Raw genomic sequence first — 16,261 nt, forward strand, 5'->3', positions numbered from 1 at the left:
TAGAATGAGTGGAGTCTCTAATGGATGCAACTGTGTGTCACACTGAGTCATACCCATTTGTCCCTCAGTGGTATGGTCCATTCTCAAAACGGTCAGAAAAGGGGCGAGAAATAATCTAAACAGTGGCTTATCTTTAAAATATATATAAAGCTGCATTGGGCAGAAACATGCATGTTGGAACACAGCGTCACACACAAGCACATGCACGGTACATAAAGAAAAGGTTGAGATTGAATTTATTATTTCCAAAGTCAGACATTAACAAAATAAAGGCAGTATAAATTATTTTACATGGGCTAATCACTGTAAAATCTAAATAATAAGACTGCATTATTGTGCTTCACTTTTACTAAGCTACTGATTATAATAAGTAAGTAATAAGAAGTACTTTCACTCCGACAGTAAGTCTGGGCTCTGGCATAGTGTTCTGGTTTTAAAGGGATGTGAAAAGGTTGCTGAATAGTAAAACCATTAGGGTTGGTTGATTTTCTGCCAGTCAACCAACTTTGGAAGGCAAGAGTTTTTACATGATGAAAGAACACAATATACTACATGGAAGTGGATGCAACAAAAACATTCTACTGATGCTCTATGTTCTTTGAGAAACATTGCCACCTTGTGGCATCTGACTTTTGCTGCAGTCCAACAAGACACTGCAGCTCCAGCTGCACTACAACCTCAACTTTAATTCCCTTTTCATTCAATTTATTTAATTTTCCTTCCTGTCTTTTACAAATGGTTTTAATGCATTTTATGTCTTACGCAAAGCACTTTGTATTGCCTTTGTGTTTCACAGGTTCTATACAGAGAAAGTTGTTTTATATTCCAGATTATTGTCTTACGGTTTACAAATATTGTTTTTATAGATGTGTATTTTTTGAATATATGTACATATGTACATAGTAGTTATGTTCAGTCTTTGTCCAGGGGGTTGTCCTTGTTTTTAGCTGTATGTCTATTTGTATACACTGTTTATTTTCTATTTCATATGTACATACAGAGCAACGGCCGGAGTAAAATCCCTTTTATATGCACACACAGACTTGGCCAATAAAGCTAATTCTGACACTATATTCATTCTCCAGAGCTCACAGACAAATACACATATTGAAGCTTTGGTTATAAAAGTTTGCTAAAGCTTTGTAATGTATTTGCAATCTGACTAATATGTTATTGTGTCAGAAAATACTAATACACACCCTGAGTAATATAATTAACCAGTGTATCAAAAGGAAAAGATTAGGATTAGTCAAGGCCCAAATAACAGCCTTCAAAAATCCTCATCCTTTTCTTTCTCACCCCACATCCCTCACAGTTCCTCCTTCCTGGCTCCAATGGGACAAGAGACTCCGGTTCCTTTGAGGTTACAATAGCCATTAGGGACCTTCTTCAGATACTGCTGGTGATCGTCCTCAGCGTAGTAAAACAGCTGCCCCTCCCGGATCTCTGTGGTGATGCTACCGTAGCCTTTCTTATCCAGCTCCTAGAGACAAAATACAAAACACAACATCGTTTTTTAACCCATTTTTCAATGCATTTCATACACAGTGAAATGACAAAAGGTTATGAGATTAGATTTAAGGTGTGTTCACTTAAACTTGGAGATACAGAACTACTGGCCTCCTTAATCAACAGCAAAGCTGTTAAAGGTTGAAATCACTAAAACAGACCTATCTATGAGGAAAACATTCCACGTATGCAGTGTCTTCATATGCTCGGATGATTCTGCAGCCTGTCTCCGACCCCTCAGTCATGACATACATTCAGTACTACTTTCTCCGTTTTCTAAAACTTCCTAAAAAAGGTACACGCCTCTTTAAACGGTTGTTTTATTCTGTAGTGTATTGGATGTGAACTTTCAACTCACTAATACAGTAAAGAGTTTTTTCGCTCCACAGCTAGAAAGCAGGGTGATTGAGTGACAGAAGAAAGGAACATATTTTTCTTTCAGTAGTGCAGCTTGCCTCTGTGGCTGTCTCTGTGGGACAAAGCATCAAAGAGTATCCGCTCTCTTTGAGAACTCTTTAAGACACTTTCATACTTACACTTTTCTGAAATTCCTTGAGAAAAGGCTTCAAACACACAAAAAAAAGCACACTTGTACACATAGACAGACACACACACACACGCACATACACACACATTAATACCTCTGACAGATATATCGAATACCTGCTGAGCTGAGTGGTTTTCTCTATCTAATAACACAAGCACTCCTCTAGATCAGTGCTCCTGAGAGCTGACAAAACAACAAGTCTGAGGTGCACTGGGAGTATCTGAGGGCAACAAGTAACTTGCATGCAGCACTACATCTCAGAACTGTGTGCAGCACTGAGGAGCTGTGCTTTATGCGGGCGTCAATTGACAGGGTTCAGCAAGCACCATGAAATGTATCCAACCTTGGCTCAACCCGTTCTTATCAGCTTCTGCATAGGCACCCGTCTCTCTGCGTGATACTGTCATGGATGCTGCTGAAAACTTATGGATTCTTCATTCTTCTTGGGGTGATAAAACCTCAAAATGTATGGAGGTTAGCTTGAATTCCTGGAGGTGATGATGGAGGCGATTCAACGTTTTCAAGGCAGCAAAAAAGTATCAGAATGTCTTATCAAAGCTACTCAAAAGACTGCAGCATCGTCTGCATTTGCATTGCTGAAGGGTAATGTTCTTCATGTTCAAAATAAGTCTCATTCTTGTAAAATGTAGTGAAAGACACAGTTTTTATTTAAATCCTCGGGCATGGCAATGTAGGACTTGTGAAAAAAGCTCATGTTCCAATATGTACTCGTCACTTTTAAAGCTACATTAATCAATATTTAATATATTAAATGACTCAACTGGTGTGTAATGTAAAATGTGTTGCGTGTAGTGACGGAGCCACAGAATTATAACCCAACTTTGCAATTCTTCTGAGCAGGTTTTAGCTCATAGTTTTGGTTTTATGGAATCTCAATGTCACCGCTTTGGTCTACTCTCACTGCTCTCATTAACCCCGGTTCCAGCAGCAGCAGGCAGCTAATTTCAGTGAATAAGCTCTTATAAACCCACGGTATGCTACCTGCCCAGCACCAGATGGAAGACAGACAAATGTGGTGAACATAGTAGAACATAGTAGAACATTTAGCCATATATAGGATTGGATCAAGACCAGCCTCCAGGAAATCCCAGTGGTGTTCACCTGGTAACTGGAAATACCAGAGTATAATATTCACACCATGTTCCTACTTATTAAATTCAGTGACGCCTTGTGGCCTGTACGGATCACATCTGTATCAGTTGTTATGATTTTCCACTTATTTAATCAAGTTTTAAAGTTTAATTTGTCACCTACGTGTAACTATTAAATGTGAACCTTCCCATTCTTTAAATTTCAACTGTTGGTCAACCAGTCTCGAGCTGCAACCTACTTGATTACTTTTTAAAATGTATTAATCTACCAGTCATTTTGAATGGATTAGAGTTGATTATTGTCATCCTATAAAAATGTCAGAAAATAGAGAGAACTGCTCATCATAACTTCGTCATATTTGAGATGCTGCAAGCTATTTTTGTATTATTTTTGTAAAGGCAGTGTATAATTCTGTCCACATGGAGGCAGTGTGGTACAAGCAGTGTGTGTTTGTGCGAGTGTGTTGGAGGTGATGCAGTGGAGTCAGTAAATCAAAGCTCCGCGCCCCACAGAGAGGCTGAGGCAGCGGCTGACCTCCAAGTCCTCAGTGGCTGCCCGCTACAATGTGAGGGCTCTCATCTCCCTGCAGGAAGGACTCAACGTCCACTAACCAAACTACAGCCAGAACACCAACCTCACAAGCACGGACATATTTACCCCTTTCAAATGCACACTGTGTGCAGTCTGATACAGAAGAACCCATTTGTCCTGCCCACATCCAACAGCATTGTAGTGAACCAGCCAACACAAGCGTGGAATCTTTGTACATCGTGGCCTAATTAATCAGTCATCATCACAGAACCACTGTAGTAGCAAACCCTCCAGGGCAGAGGACGCTTCATGTGAGGAGAACACAACGTCCAAGAAAAGGTCTGCTATACCGAGCAAACGTACACCCCCGCCCTGACATCCCCGCACGGCTCCCTCGCTCTCCATCCAGCCCCTCTACAGCAGTCACAACACGGCGGCCATTTTAGATCTATAAATCAGAATGCATGGCGTCACACCACTGTGTATAACCTTATGTGGCTTCTCTCTCTCTCTCTCTCTCTCTCTCTCTCTCTCTCCCTCTCCCTCTCTCTCCCTCTCTCTCTCACACTGCAGCAGCAGCAGAGGAATGGAGGTAAGGATGTGGACTGTAAAAAATTCCAAAGATGGAGGAAAGAAAATTCTCGAGAGGAAGAGCAAACGGGATGTCCTCAAGTTGGGCATTTTGATGCTGGTGATGATGACGTTTAAATGACGGCTACATAGAGGGAGAGAAATGTGTTCCTCTGTGTTTGTGTATGCGTTTGTATGTATGAGTGAGTGTGTGTGAGGATTGAAATGAAGGGTCATGAATACAGAACACATAAGGTATAGTTCAGGGTGTGTGTGTGTGTGTGTGTGTGTGTGTGTGTGTAACTGTGGGGACACAAATCACGTCACGACATTTTGGGGAGTCACCTCCCATTTAGTGACAAAAAGTGGGACCCCCACAAGGTAAACCTTTACCTTATGGGGGTTAATACTTGGTTTTTGGTTACGGTTGGGATCAGTCATGAACTGCTTATGGTTAAATCGCCAGGGAATGAATGTAAGTCAATGCAATGTCCTCCTAAGTGACAAAAACGTGCGTGTGTGTGTGTGTGTGTGTTGTAAGGGCTGAGCTCACTCAGTCCAGTCAGCCCTTCCTTTCTTCACGCCTGTCGGAAAGACTCCCCTGTCAAAGGCATGGCTGAATGGGTGCATCTCTCTCTCTCTCCATCTCCCTCCATTGTTGACTCTCTTTCTTTCTTTCTTTCTTTCTTTCTTTCTTTCTCTCCCTCTCTCTCTCTCTCTCCCCCCCCCATCTGAGCACAGACCAAGGCTTCGTGCTACAAAGTCCTCCCTGCTCTCCAGCCAAGCGAGAGAGACCTCTCTCGCCATCACCATCGCCAGAGAGATGGCCTCGGGACACAAATAGGACGTGACACCCCGAGAGAGGGTGGAGGTGGAGGAGCAAGAGGAGGAGGAGGAAGAAAATGTACTCTCTCCTCTCATCCTACCCCACTGTCTTGTCTCTCTGTTTTTTCCCCTCGGAAGGCCTACGGCTGCAGAGTGGTGGGGAAGAGGCGCACATTGACATAGAGTTTGTGACACCCGATGACTCATGGTGAAGACATTTGAAGAGGAATATGACCTCAATTCAGTGATTTATGTAATCATCCCATCGTCCATTCCTGTTACTGATGTGTGTGTGTGGTTACCGCCTCATCGTCTATCTTATTATTCATTTTTTTCTTGGATTGAGATTGTTTATTGCAAGCAAAATTGCAATGCCTCGATATAAAAATATTACATCACATGCATTAAAATCCTACATTTGTAATTTTACTAGACTAGAAGAACAAAATGACCCATGAGGGAATTGAATGATGCCTATAAAAGTTATGTTGGAGAATTATTGGGAAATATCATTGCTGATGTATTAGTGTGTAAACAGCATTTCATATTGTAGTTTGTCTAAATTAAGCTAATTGTAGCCACATTATATACCGTTCTAATCTAGAATACTGCATAATATTTCATAAACTGATCACATGTATTGTATGTAAAATATTGATCCGACTACATCTGCCAAAGAAAGTAAAATTATGCAAAATATTCCCTGTGAAATGTATTAGAGTGTAAAGTACAAATTAAATTAAATGCATTAAGATCAAGTAGCTCAAAGTTGTACTTAAATAAAGCACTCAGAACTTAAATGTACTTCATTTTCAGAATACAAAGACAAGAAATGTGTGTAAATTACTACAAACTCTCAGTTGCACAGACCTAGAAACAATGTAAAAATCACTGCAGCTGCACACCTGAACGCTGGAGCACATGAAGCCCTTCAACATCTTAACAATTTAAATAGACTTTGAGTACTGCCAAAAGCAAAAGGTGCTCCGCGGAACAATGCCGGTAACAGATAAGACTGTGGCTCTGCCTGAACACACGTGAAGTAGGCTGACATGATACTTATCGACGAGTCACCACGCTTGCCCTCGATGACCTCACAGAGAGAGACGGAGCGATAGTGATGGAGAGAAGACGAAGGATCGGGACAGACGAGGAGAGAGGAAGAGACACAGAGATGGCGCAGAGACACGCAGGAAGAGATGAGGGAAGTAGAGGAGGGCAAGATAGATTATCCAGAGGCTGACGGAATGAAAACAGACCGTCGTGAGGCGATGAAAAAAAAATAGTCTGAAATAGAGACAAGATAACGCAGAGAAGTACATTGTGCTTCATGTTCCTGCAATGTTCTGTGAAATGCCATGTATGTAAAACATCCACGTACAGCACTGCGTGTGTGTGTGAGCCAAAGGATGCGTATTCCCTCTGTGTGTTCCGTCTGCACAGAGGATGAAGAGTTTATTTTTTTTTTCCCCGCCCTGCTCTGTTCATCGTTCTCTTTTTCAGCGCGGGTCAGGCATCCATTTTAGCTGGGCTCTAATCTTTAGTGAGCGCTCCTACATTTTGTGAGCGAGGAAGCCAACACTCCTACATTTTGAGAGGGTGAGAGCACGCGCGCACTTCGGCGCGTGTGCTCCTACATCGTTATTTTTTTGTTTTGTTTTATTTCAAGGGCAGACAACTAGTAGCTCAACATTTGAAGACTGTAAAAAAAAAAAAAAAATGCAGACTGCATTCTCGTGAAAAGCGATCGCCTTCAAACATTTCAGCTGCACTGTACTCGATATCTCAATACCAGCATCTCACTCAGGGATGGGCATTTACTTTCTGGCAATTAAAAAGTAATTTGTGAACAATATACATTTCACAATCTTCTATTAACGGTTAAATCTTAGCCAATACTACCGTGTAGTTTCGTGAGAAAGATGTCACGTTGCGATCGATCAGTTCGGCAAAAAGATTTCCGTGAAAAACACAGACAGACTTTAAAATGTGGGAGCTGGGGAAAAGCTGGATGGGTAAATCTGACGTTTGAAGACTTTTCAAAATGAAAGGACGTGAGCTTGTGTGACTTGAAGCCCGATTACAAAACCTGCTGATGCCGTGCCCCGTTTTAACAACCCCTGGGCTTCTCCTCAAGATTTGTAGCCCCAAACGACCCCCCCCCCCCCCCACTTCTTTTTTTTTTTCAGCCATCACCCCTGTGCACCCCCCTGCTTCCCCCTTTCAAGCTCATTAAGTTAGGATGCCTTATCAGAGGGCACACTCACCCCTCCAAGGCCCTACACATATGCATGTGCACTCACACACACGCAATATTCAAGCTGGCTGGATAAAAACTATTGTTCATACATGCACACACACTCATCTCTCTCTCACACACCCACATATACATATAAAGTATCTATATATATATATATATATATATATATATATAGAGCGAGAGAACCCCTGTTCCTCCATTTTTCTCTCCAAACCCTCACCCCCCTCCCCCCGCCCCCCACCGCCGCCCTGCACCCTCCACCCCCCTGCCCCCCCACCCCCCCCCCCCCGCCCCCCCCCCCCTTCCTCATCCAGCTCTGGGGAGACACATTTTAGCAGAGAAGGAAGGAGGGAGAGAAAGAGAGAAGGGGAAAAAGAGGAAGAGAGAGACGGGGGAGACAGAGGGAGAGAAAGAGATGCACTCCTCCTCTCTGCTCTGCTGCCACAGCGGCTTGGCTACAGAAGCCTTTGATGTTCTGCAAATTTCAAATTTCATTATAGAGAACCCCCTTCTCCTCTCCCCCCCTCCCTTTCCCCTCTCTCTCCTCCCCCTCTCTGCTCTCGCGCTTAAACAAGCTTTTCTGCCTGACTCTCCCACACCCCCACCCCCAATGCTGAAGTTAAGAAACTGAAAGCCCTGCAGAAGAGACTCTTCATATGGGTTAATTATTCATTGGGCTCTGCTTGTATGTGCCAAATGTATGTCTCCGTGTGTGTCTGTACGTACATGTGAGTGTGTGTGTGAGTCATGGGCTGGCAGTGGGGTGGAATCTGGATTTTGTGATGCCTGTCTTATCTGCGATCGTCTTGGATCGCCTCCACCCACGCTCTCTTGTCACTCTACCGAACATGCACTCACTTCTCCCGATAAGAGAGCACTGGCCTCTTAGGATAAAAACACACACAACCTCACGCGCACAGACGGACACACAGCAAGACCGTCCTCTGTAGAGATGCCATTTTCAAGCCCGGGCGTTCTTGAGACTCAGCATCAATGCGGCAAGGCAACCATTTCAGGGCAGGAAGCTGCCATTTTGGTTCAGAGCGTGTCAGCTGCTTTGAGAAGATATGTGTCCCAGTGGCCCTCAGATGAAACTGGGGTGCTACTGAAGTGGTTGACAGGTCGGTGGTGTCAGCAGCATTGGTGGGGAGAGAGAACGGGAGAACGAGGGAGAAGTCCGAGTGCTGTTTCGGCTTTGGATGTTCGTAAATGGGTGTGTTTTTTGAGTGTCTGCTGGAAACTGGGTTAAGATTCTCATTCTTTCTCTGGCATGGAGGTGAGAAGAAAATAATGCTTGATGAAAGACTTTTTTGAACCCGTGGCAGTTTATTCCGTATTCAGAGTTCAGCTATAGGGACGACGTACATTGTTATTTTCAGAAACGATTAGGCTACTAAATGAATACATTACATCAATTGTCAGTGAAACCATAAATATTAGAGGACAGTATTGTGATTCAAATGTTTTCAACACATGTACTGTATATGTACATCGATAGATATGTTTACCAGGGATTTAAGGGCATTGCACACTGTATTTCAGTTAAATATTGTAAGCTAATTAAATGATAATTGTAACATTCAATAATTAACAAATATTACATATCATATTATAATGTGTGTGTGTGTGTGTGTGTGTATGTGTCTGTGTGTGTGGTCAGTTGATAACCTGTCAGTTTCTCTGATCTGATTGCCTCCCTCTTTTTCCTTTTCTTTCCTCCATTCACCACCTTCCTGGTCTCAGCTGCCACTCCTCTTTCACCTCTGACCCCGGCCCAAGGCCAAGGTTGGGAGGTTGTCGCCATGGTAACACGAACAGCCCCGTGGCCCATGACTGCTGACCCCGGGATCCCTAAGTAACCGTGACGATCATAATTTGCTCCCCCTCCCCTCCCCGCCAGCTCGTCCATGGATTCCATTCAGAGAGGGGAGAGATGAACAAACGAAAGTGATGCAGGGATCAATGGATAGATGGACTAATGGAGGGACGGACGGACGGACAGATGGACGGACGAACAAAAGGGAGACGCGTGTGCCGCTGAAAGGACGAGCTTTGGAAATGAGTTTGGACAACCTATCGACCCTCTTCGTCTCATGCAGTTTAAGAAAGAGGGTGTCACCGATTGGATGGAGATCAACTTAACAGAGGTGGCTTTGCTTCACTAAACAGCATCAAACTCTAAGAGGTCACCACTCCAGAGACTGCTCTTTTATCCTTATTCAAATAAACTGGGACAACTTCAAACTACAGCTTAGCCTTGCTTAATGGCAAAGAAAAAACTTTGGTTTTTGGCCGTCACAAACTTGTTTTTTTTGGGGGTTTTTAGCAACCAAAAGTGACATGAGAGGGTGGAGAGGAGTACAACTGAATGCCGAAAAACATTTTCAAGCAACAAAACGGTTACAATTTAGTTCCATGAACTGAAAACACACTGTGAAAGGGTTAAAGTAGTATAAACAAGCGCGGACTGGACAACGTTGAGGCAGCGATCTGTCAATCATAAAGTAGCCACGCCCTAAAGGATATCCTTTACAGTCTATTTTACTCTAAATGGGATGATGATTTACTAAATGAACATCATACTGTATTGAACAAAACTTGTAACTAGCTACTTGCAATGCTGACTGAGGTAATAAAGTGAGAAGTAGGGTCATTTCTTCTCATAGACTTCTGTACGATCAGACTTCAGGAGTTGCTCCCTGATGGCTATCAGAAGGAATGCACTTCAAGGCACATGCGCATCGGCTTCACTTTTCAGAACCAGAGTTTGCCAACTGGTACCTCAACACTGAAGAGAATATTATGAAAAATGTTGCAATATTCATTATTATATTAACACTCTTTCAACAGATGCTAAAAGTTACTCTCCACTTGGTTTGGTTATATGCAACACCATGCTTGAGTAAGTGTCGTATTGAAACCTTCTGATGTGTATATGTGGGTATTATACCTGCTGGAAGGCTACTTTGCTCTTCAATGCAAGCTCCTGTTGAGTGGGGTTGGATGTGTAAATGGCTGAACGATACGGAGTACCACGGTCATTCTGCTGCCTCATTCCTGCGTAAACACACAAACATAAAGGGACAATCAGACACCACACAAATAAGCATAAGTACCACAACCACTACGGCAAAAAGTGTCATTTGCATTTAAAAGGTTTTCACAATTATGTCATCACCCTGCATCTTAAATTCATGAAGCCAAATGAATGTAAAGATCACAGCAGATTTGGGCTTTCATTAGGAAGGCCTGCGGTGTGTAGGTGTATGGGCTCATGTAGGTGGGTGTATTTTCTTCTTCTACGCATCCATGTGGCACTGTGAGAATTTTCATCAGCTTTACATCAGTGTGTTTGGAGGAGGCCCAGGCTCAGTGTACCTTGATTAGAAGGCCAAACAGCTGCCATTACTCCTGTGCTTTTCAGAGTCGACAATCCTGAGCTTTTTTTGGCATCCATGGACTCCTGTCTGTCTCTTACTCTCTCTCTCCCACTCAGCCTTTGTTTCTTCTCTTTACTGAAGACAAATCCTTGTCCTTCCTTGTCCAATCTTTGGCCTCCTGTTATGGGCTGGGGAGAGTGTCATGTGTGTGTGTGTTCCTCTGCTTCTGTCATGTGTGTGTGTGTGTTCTTCGATTTTTACAGCTTTGTCTTTCAGCCTGCAGGCAGCGACAGTGGCTTAGTTAATTTGAAGAACAGACCCCTCAAACTTTGCTTATTGGTCAGTGATTGCTGCAGATCAGTGGTTTATATCAAAGGCTCCGAAGTTAGCAACTGGTTTAAAACAGCTGTCGTGCTGCAACTGGAAAAGGGTTCCGAATACCGGTGAGAGTGAACCAAAATATGTTGATAACTGTAAAATAAAACCAAAACATTGGGCTGAACGATGCTAAAATGCTTCACAGAGCTGTGGGGTAAAACAGGGACTCCCTAAATTGCAATGTGCGGTTAGGGAGTTTGTGTGATGAAATGCTCTAACAGGAAAGGGAATTATGTCAAGCCTAACTATAAGAAGCTCAGATGACATGATGACAGATGATGAACAAAAACAACACTATTAACCAATCTGATGTGGCCACTGCCATGCCAGTTTAAGCTCGCCACATCTCTAGTGCTCAACCCCAAAGGATTTCCTCATGAGATAAGGTCTGTTGCCCATATAAGCATTAACATGTTTTACATTAACCACATAATGTGAGTGACACCTGTTAATATCTCTCTCTATGTTGTTTTCTATTTATATTGTGGGAGTAAACAGATTTTCACTGAACGTGCTGACAAGCTGAGGGCCACAATATTCTTGCATCTCCCTGACACAGCATATCTTTAGATTAAATGTTACCTTACATCATTGAGTGTCACAATCCGTGACAGTCTGTTCAAATATAATGGCTATAAGTATTCATCTGGTCTTCATTCAAATCAGTGTAGACAAGCAGACGTCGCCCGCTCTCCGACACACACTGAATGCCTCAGAGAATTTGCTCCACTGAAAGTGATAAAACAGTGCGTTTTGGAAATTACCCTGTTAAACGATATGTGTGCATATTAGTCTTTGTTCTGTGTAGAGCTTATTCTCTATCAAAAATACAATGTATTTTACATTTAAAATATTTCATATTTTGGTCTCACAGCATCGTGCCCCATTTGACAAACAGAAATACAGATTATAAAGACAACAAACATAAAGGCAACATCTGGGGAAGTATAGTTGTGATGGTGAGTAGCCGATAAAAGAGGGGTAAACATACTTTGTGGACAAGGTAAGGCATAGAGAACCATTCATTTCCAAGTGCATTAGCTTACATTATGCTATGAACATTATACGTGTCAGTAAATATATGAAGTCTTTGTGAAAGGTACACTATAAAACCTGAGCATACATTATAAGAGATGGAATCAATTAGGCCTATTATGATTATATTTAGCAGCATATGAGGGCACTTTGCTTGAGACATCCACGAGCCCTGGTATTATAAGGTGACCATTATTACCTGACCATTAGGACTTGCATTGAAGGCCATGTATCACATATGATAAACACAGATAGTCTCTGTTCACACATAAATGATGAAAACCAGTGCAATGAAGGTCATCGTAAACACTCGTTACAATAACACGCTTCCTTGGTGCCACCCATAGGACATGCAACCACAACTTTTCTACAAAGTGTAAAATACTTTGAATAACAAGCCCGCCTCCAAGTGTGGGTTGTGTGAGTTGAGTATGGGTCTATTAGAGAAAAAACAAAAAACGACAACGATGATCGTGTGACCGGTGGAATGCACGGAACTTGAATATTCGTGACGGCATGGTGGGAAAGGTTTGAACACGAAAAAAAATCATCAATGAATTTTCCCCTTTTCCACGAGTTGAAAAAGCATTTAGAGAAAAAAACCCAAAAAGAGAACATTTGCCTCTTTGCAGATTTTAAACGGTTTACAGCCGAACAACTTTTTCTCTCAAGAGGTCAGACATCAAATTTCACCAGTCACCATGACACAATCATTTTCTATTTAGTACTAATCAAAGAGTGGAAGCTGGTGGGAATGTCAATAGTTTTGCAGGTATTTGGTCACGAAAGTATTGAACAAAATGGAGATTGGGTGAGCCCGCTCGATGAGGAGTTGGTACTGCCAAAATGATTACAACTCATCACGAACGTCTGTACACAATTTCACGAGGATCTATCCAATGGCTATTGAGATATTACAGTCTGAACCAAAGCAGTGGACTGACCAACAATGCCATCCATAGCCACACGCTATGTGTGGCTAAAAACACCCCCGATATTCTACTATTTCGTAAACATACATTTTCCAATGTAAATTATTTCCATAAATGTTATCTTTATTGTGTCATTCACAAATCAACCCACTCTCTCATTAGTCTCCCTCTGCATCCATCTCTACCCTCACCCTCTTTCTCTCCATCTCTGCAGTGTTGGATGTCGGCCATCTTGCCCCCAGCGCTGTTGTTCAGTGACGAAGCTAATGGTGGCCCCTCCATCAAAGGCCACCGTGCCACTCTGCCATTGGCTTTCCACCAGAGCCTTTACTCTGATTGGCTGTCTGGCAGGGGTCTTGTAGCTTTGCTGCTCCCAATGACCTTCTATGCTGACCCAGAGGTTCTGACCATCTCAAACACACACAGACACACTAACTATGCTTGTGTATACCTGTGCAAGACGATGTATGGATAAAACATGCATTCATCTTGGGGGGGGGGGAATGTATATGATACAAACAATTGACTGCTGTAATTTGATTGACGCTATTTTACAGCAGAACAGAATAGAATTGATTTTTTACCTGGCAGGAAAGGTAGCTATATAGACAGTAAAGACGATAAAGGCTTTTCATCACAATGAAACGGTTAATGATATGGAATATCAAAGAAAAGTCAAGAGACAAACACCCTTGAGTGGTAGTAGCTGCTTCCCACACAAAGACAATTAACATTCATCACATCTTCAGAGATCCCTCCTCCATCGGACGAGGAGTTACTCCCCAATCAAAATATTAACACTATCCAAAATATCAGCCTAGGTTTTGACTGTAGTAAGTCCAAATTCATCCCCATAAGCATAGAGTCCTCAAAGAACTACAACGGCAACAAATACCACCCAAAGAAATCCCCCCCACCTGCCTTCAACGTCTCTCTCTTGCTCTCTCCATTTTTAACAGCCCCCTCCGTTATTTTCTCCATCCATCAAAGACGGCAGTAATTATTAATGAGAGCCTCCCTGTTCTTTCTGCATTATGCATGAGAGCCTTGCGTCTGAAAGCAGAGGGTAAAGGGGGGGTTGACAGAAGGGGAGGGTTTTGGGTCACACACGTGCACACACACATACATACACACGCCACCTCTCAGGGTCACTGACCTACGCCCACGAAGCCAAAACTATTAATTATACTATATACCCCCCCCCCCCCCCTAAATAAGAACATTTAAAAGTAGTCCCTTTAATACAAAAGCCAAAATCTGACAAAATGGGAGGGTTGTGGGTTATTTCAAGTTTAAGAGGGAGTAGCTGGTCTTTCCAACAGACATTCACGTACAAACCTGTGCACACAAACGTACATGCATACACTTTTTGGGCTTGCTGTGTTTAAATCCACTGAGATTTCTGGCAACTCTGTAAAATCTCTTCCAGTGTTTACCTTTGCATGCAAAAACAAAAATGGCACCGCTCAGCTTGTCCCTGCTAGCTGTTGATAAAAGCCTGCGATTTCTCCACTTCACCTTCACTCCTTCCTTCTGCAAATTGTGCTCATTCACCTTTTGTCTTTGACTCTTTCCTTATTACCCTCACTCATTTCCCTCCACCTTCCATTCCCTTTTCTCTTTAACCAGGTTCAACCCAAGTTCATATAGCTTGTGTGCATACGTGTGGTCGAGGGCCGGTAAGAAGGTACGATAATCAGATTAAAGGGATGCTGGTGAAGAAGTGTTACGGAGGGAGGAGAAGATGACAGAGGTAGACATTACTGTAACAATGCGTGTAACTACAGAACCGGTGGCCTGACCCCGACTTATTCTCCTGGTGTCTTTTTACACAACGATGCTTCATCCTTTAACCATTGTACGAGCTGAGATTAGCCTCACCTCTCCACCTCCTTATGTACCGTCCCTCCTTTCCCTCTATAGTCTTTCAGCTTTCTCACTCCCTCTGTATTTCAGGATTACTCAAATAGATGTAAAACAAGAAAAGATTGCAAATGAGGCAAAAAAAAACCTTTTAATTATAGAGACAAAAGAATAAACATTTCATCAGTCAAGCTATTGTCAGTGCCCGCAATTAAGAAATGTTTCTGCGTAATTGGTGACTTTTTGTATCCTTCTGAGCAAGGAGTAGAAACATTTGAAGTTCATTTCGGAATTATTGCACTTGGCAGTGCGTGCTAATTAGACCGCAGCAGAGTGAGCACTAATGAACAATCTGATGTTTCTTCTCCTTCTTTTACTTCTTCATGGCTACCCCCCTACCTGTATCTCCCCACACGGTCACACAATGTTATACTTGTCCACCCCCTTCAGGTCTAGAGAGAGAATCCTATCACTGCCCCTGTGCCCAAGCCGAAACATCAAGGATTATTTGGGGGTTTTGTTCCACGCTGATAGAGTCTAATCAGCTAACGCTATTTCTACTATTCTGTCAAAAAAAAAAAAAAGTACACAGCAAATAAAAAAAGAACAAATGCAGTCTTCCCTGTGTGTGTGTATGTGTGTGCGTGCGTGATAGTACTCAGAGCTGTGCTGTACCCCGCGGTCCCGTTACGACTCTGTGCGTGCCAGCAGAGCCCTCTCCCCCTCTCAGCTGCTATTTTTGCCCTGTTCTTATGTAAGCTGCTCCTGACGCGCTGGAGACAGAGGCAGAGTACGGAGTTGGGATGGTGAGAGCATCCCCAGCGGACACACATATACACTCGCCTGCACGTGCAAATCCACACACACAAACAGAATATATATATATATATATATATACACAGACACACTAAGGGGACTGAATATGTGACACATGCAAACATACCGAGCAAAACCTAAAGTGAAGCTCTGCTGGCTGTCAGATGGGGGCACTACACATTCAGAGGGAAACTTAAACCAATAGTGGAACTGTGTTTGCCTTGGCAATGGTACCGTGTATATGCGTGTATATATGGCTGTAAGGCGCACATCATGTAGATTACTGCAGTAACTTTCATCATGCCTTTTAAAAATCTGTTATATCTCTTCCTCCGTTTTTTCTCTCTCGACTGGAGCGGTGCTCTCTAACGTGATCACTTCATGGTTCTGGGCATGTTGTCAGAGCACTGTGACTCTGGCCCTTGCGCTGTTTATTTTTAGCTACATCTAAATCGAACAAGTAGAACTTGTTCTACCGTTGTACTCAAATCAGTCCAGAGAT

The 16,261-nt window shown here is 42.8% G+C and overlaps 1 protein-coding gene across 1 annotated transcript in view; it reads right to left on the bottom strand.

The window, feature by feature from the left end:
* Positions 1-219: 219 nt before the first annotated feature.
* The window catches only part of msrab (methionine sulfoxide reductase Ab), a 30,060-nt gene continuing 14,018 nt past the window's right edge, over positions 220-16,261 (bottom strand). The window contains exons 5-6 of the mRNA XM_031846984.1: positions 10,306-10,412; positions 220-1,483 (exon numbers count right to left, since the gene is read on the bottom strand). Of these exons, the coding sequence (XP_031702844.1) occupies positions 1,310-1,483; positions 10,306-10,412 (281 nt within the window). The 3' untranslated portion in view covers positions 220-1,309. The remainder of the gene's footprint in view (positions 1,484-10,305; positions 10,413-16,261) is intronic.

The sequence above is a fragment of the Anarrhichthys ocellatus genome, unplaced genomic scaffold (assembly GCF_004355925.1).
Source record: "Anarrhichthys ocellatus isolate YVR2014 unplaced genomic scaffold, GSC_Weel_1.0 scaffold7, whole genome shotgun sequence".
Classification (NCBI taxonomy): Eukaryota; Metazoa; Chordata; class Actinopteri; order Perciformes; family Anarhichadidae; genus Anarrhichthys; species Anarrhichthys ocellatus.